The sequence below is a fragment of the Boleophthalmus pectinirostris genome, unplaced genomic scaffold, assembly GCF_026225935.1.
Source record: "Boleophthalmus pectinirostris isolate CB_2022bp ecotype Guang Dong unplaced genomic scaffold, ASM2622593v1 HiC_scaffold_15, whole genome shotgun sequence".
Lineage (NCBI taxonomy): Eukaryota > Metazoa > Chordata > Actinopteri > Gobiiformes > Gobiidae > Boleophthalmus > Boleophthalmus pectinirostris.
The window spans coordinates 22,107,999-22,112,309 of NW_026571070.1; the positions used below are offsets into that span (position 1 = coordinate 22,107,999).

Here is a 4,311-nt window from a genome sequence, read left to right on the forward strand (position 1 = left end):
ATTTTAACTTGGTGAAATCCGTATGTACAAAAATTGAGGCCTGGAGGCGCACAGAGCATGCGTTAGACAAGTCTTTTGCGTAAAAATAAAGGAATATGGAGGAAAAGGGGGGCTCCTTTGTCCATGCATTTCTCTGACTTAAAGATCGCGTGGGCCTCCATGTGTTTTTCAGTCCATGTCACTGGCTTTTAAAAAAACAGTCTTTTGTTTCGAAGTGTCTCTTTCTAAAATATTTACACGTACCATTCATTGAAATTGGACGAGACTGTGCACTGCTGCGATATGCTGCTGCTCTGGTTCTCTGTGGACGGGGAGACGATTGTGGGCGGTGTGGACGACTCGTAGCCTGAGCTGGCCGCGGGAGAGGGCTGGGACCCCCCGTTACTCGACTCGTGGACCTGCGTAAAAGGCAGAGGCACATGTTAAACCCTAGAAATATTTGTAATTGAGGACGTCTGCATAAAAGACAAAGGTTTTAGGTCATCTGGATCTTAATCTTATTTGTCGGTTCAAAGCAAAAACAGAAAGTGGGTGTCAAAGCAAATTAACTTGTCTGATTTGAAAGGAATACATTTACGAAATCTACTAACAACACATTAATTTATGCACACACAAATGATATAAAAAAAGACCAACGTTAAAAAAACAATGCATTTACCTTCATGTGTTTCCGCAGGGAGCTGGGGTGTGTGTAGGATTTGTCGCACATTTTGCACAAATATGGTTTGTCCGACGTGTGCACGTGCATGTGTTTCTTGCGATCACTGCTATTTGCAAATCGTCTGTCGCAGCCGTCAAACTCACACTTAAAAGGCTTCTCACCTACAACATAAAAAATATTTAGGAAAGGCAATTTATGCGTGTAGCAGATTTAAAATATTATTCTTATTACACTATTATTACTGCTACTGTTCAATCAACACAAAAGTTTACTTTCGTGAAATTATGACAAATAAACTATAATAATTAGAAACATCTAAAATCTAGAATAATCATTTTCCGTGTAAATATACCCAGTAATACTTACACGCAAATTATAAATATAGTTTATTTAAAAATAAAAAATGTAAAATATTTTTTTACTCCAAACAATGCTTTTTAAATATTGATAACAATTGTTGTTATTTTTTTTTATGTAGAAAATGCCACTGCCTTACCGGTGTGTGTCCTCTTGTGGATTTTCAGGTTTTCCGAGCGCGCGAACACTTTGCCACAGCCGGGGAACGGGCACGGGAACGGCTTCTCCCCTGTGTGCACTCGGATGTGATTGACCAGTTTGTATTTGGCTTTGAAAGGTTTTCCCTCTCGGGCGCAGTCCTCCCAGAAGCAGACGTGGTTCGTTTGCTCCGGTCCCCCCACGTGCTCCACCGTTAAATGGGTGACGAGCTCGTGCATGGTGCTGAAAGTTTTGTTGCAAGACTTCTTGGGGTTACTTAGCTGCTCGGGTTCTATCCACTTACAGATGAGCTCCTGTTTGATGGGCTGCCGCATGTATCTGAAGAAGGCCCCCGCTCCGTGGTGCGCCGCGGCCATATTCATGTTCATGGGGCCATAGCCGTGCAGCTGCGTGGATGCATAGTGGTCGGACCGCGGGCTGGTGACATGCCCGTACTGCTCAGCCCGTCCGTACACATCCCCCGAGAAGCCCAAGCGCATCTGGCTATTGACCACGTTGGACGAGGACGCTTGCTCGTGTAGCCCGGGGAAGAGCAGGTGCCCCGCCGCTTCAGAGTGTCCATGTGGCCCGGCAAAACTTCCAGAAGCGAATAAACTGTGCTGTGGCCCCGCAGCGTCTCCAAACCCCCGATTTCTGAACAGAAAGTCCCGTGTGGAGTTAAATGTGGAGTATGAACCAACGTGGGTCGCGTGGTGGTGGTGTCCTAACGCGGCGTAACTGGGTGCCTGGGACGAGAATGCTGTCTGTCCTGAGCCCAAGTCGTGTGAGCTGTGGTTGATTTTGAAGGCGCCCATCCCATCCGCGAACGGGTTGATCCCCAACGCCACTTCTCGCTCCGTGACTTCGCCTGTTGAGTGATGCCGCGAGGAGCCGAAAGTAGTGACTCCTATCGCGGGATACTGCGGTCCTGCGTCCAAGAGCATCTTCAGTGTCGACTCGCCCAAAACGACTGAGAGCAGAAATCAACAACTCACACACAGATATTCTTCCTCCCCGCCCCTCTCTCTATCTCTTCAAAATCCACCGCTTTCCGTTCGGACTTGTTTCTCTTCGCGAAATCCCCCCTTTCTTGGTGCCGCGTCTTCAGCACACGCGCGCAAACATGTATACACGCGATATTGTCTTTTGCGGTTGATCTTCCTGTGGCGCAACTTTCACCTCCTCAGTAAGGCGGTGAGCTCTAGACTGATAGTCGCAATCATTCCTGCAGATAAATGAATTGAAAAGACAACACAGTCCAGCCCTGATGAATGGAAGAGGAGGGGGCGGTCACGTGAAGCAGAAGCGAGTCGTTCATTGGATGCAGCCCGTTTCCCCCCAATAACATCCACTCACCAAACAACAATCCACGAAGCAGGGCCCACGCTTCTATTGGCCTCTTTGCATCATCAATCCCAGAGATAGGAAGAGTGCTGACTGTGGATTTGGTTAAAAAGCTGAATTACAATAAAGTTAAAAGACAAGACATTTTACGCACGCTTTACGCACAGCACTAGTAGAATGTGCAATAGGTTACAGCCAATACGCACGAGAATATCTACAAGACGTGCATATAATTGTGTTCTCTAAATAAGCAAATTTAATCTAACACAGCAAATGCTCAACTTTAACAAAGGACAGAAGATGACTGTGTCTTCAGTTGTCAGGTGTAAACGGCACATATGTAACAAGCACAATAAAAGCTGTTTACAATGGAAAAGACACTTAAGATAGAAGTACTGTCATCACTTTGCCATTAACCCCTTTTTTAAACTAGATGTTTCTCTTTCGCATCCTTCAAACATTTTCATTTGTGTTTAATGAATGGGTCAATAAGGGACAATTCAATTAGTGTATAAAGCTATTGTGCACACATCAATTGACTAATACGAATACATTATCTTTCTTGCTGCTCTTGTAGAAAGGTGGAGCCAAGAACACTTGACACTTAGAACTGACACTACTGGACATTGATGCTGTTAGATTATCTGTATTCTTTAAGACTCATAGTATTCTCTGGTCTAAATTTGTGTCCGGTTAAAACTTGAATATGTCCATACCAGTTGTGCATAAGTAACTTTTTTTCGCAGACCAGCGGTGCATAGCCCGTGTGTAAAACGTTGTGGGTTGTCGAAGTTATCAAGTGGGATTTGCGGCGCTCTCTGCAGGAACCTCCGGCTGCTAGAGTTCAAAGCCACATGAACAGACGTGCCATGCGAACCATTAAAATATCTGCTTGAGCCACTTTCTGGTGCGCTTTCTCTGAGCTAACTCTTCAGAGACCAAGAGTGGAAGTTTTGTTCTCAACTTAACAAGTAGACATAGGATTTGGCTTGACTATTTTCAAATTGGGAAGTTTTCAACAAGTGGACAACGGTAAGAATAACGTCACTTAACAATATGTAACTAAGAAACCTCCTCATGTTTTGGTGTTTTATCATGTAGTTAACTTATTCCACACAATAATGGCGTACAGGACAGGGATGGCTTTAGTTTAGCTGACGTTGGGCAATTTCAGAGAATAATTTCAAATATGTTCCAGTAGATTTACAATTTCTGCTCTCACAGTGAAGTGTTTTTACATAATCTGTCGCCCATGTCATACGGTTATTTTGTTGTTGGCATTTCTCTTGTTGTCATCCAACTCCTTTCCTTTGCCTGACTGCAGAAATGCACGCACTACTTAAAATAGACCTCGAAAGTTTTGCATTACGCTTTGAGCCCTGATGCCTGGTTGGTTGTCGAAGAGTGAACCCCATGCGTAAAGGCCATTTAATAAACATCTTTCGCATCAAACGTTTCCAAATATTGACTCAGCCTCGAACGTTCTCGATGTGAAACTGTCAGTGCAGATTGTGACGGGTCTATTAGGAATGTTGGTGTTTCACATTGGTGTTCAGAACAGCGTCACGTGTAAAAAGCATTATTTATAACACAGTTGTGTTGTGGAGCGTGTTGTGAGGTTATGGCGTAGCAATAAATTAGCCGCAGGCATTGCAACCTTCACTAATAATTTATGGTCACTAAATAAATTGTGATAAAAATGGAATGCCTTTTAAATTGTAAACAATTAATTAACTAGGAATACATTTCAAATATGCACCCGTCACGTTGTAAAGTTAGTTTAAACGAGGAATACTTGTTTAATAAAAATA

General features: G+C 43.7%; 1 protein-coding gene across 1 annotated transcript; it reads right to left on the reverse strand.

Annotated features, from left to right (window-relative positions):
* Positions 1-233: 233 nt before the first annotated feature.
* Positions 234-2,100, reverse strand: zic1 (zic family member 1 (odd-paired homolog, Drosophila)). The gene is made up of 3 exons (XM_020935695.2): positions 1,158-2,100; positions 659-822; positions 234-398 (listed from the first exon to the last, which is right to left on the reverse strand). The coding sequence occupies exons 1-3, from the start codon at positions 2,098-2,100 to the stop codon at positions 234-236; spliced, it is 1,272 nt and encodes a 423-aa protein (XP_020791354.2).
* Between the last annotated feature and the right edge of the window lie 2,211 nt (positions 2,101-4,311).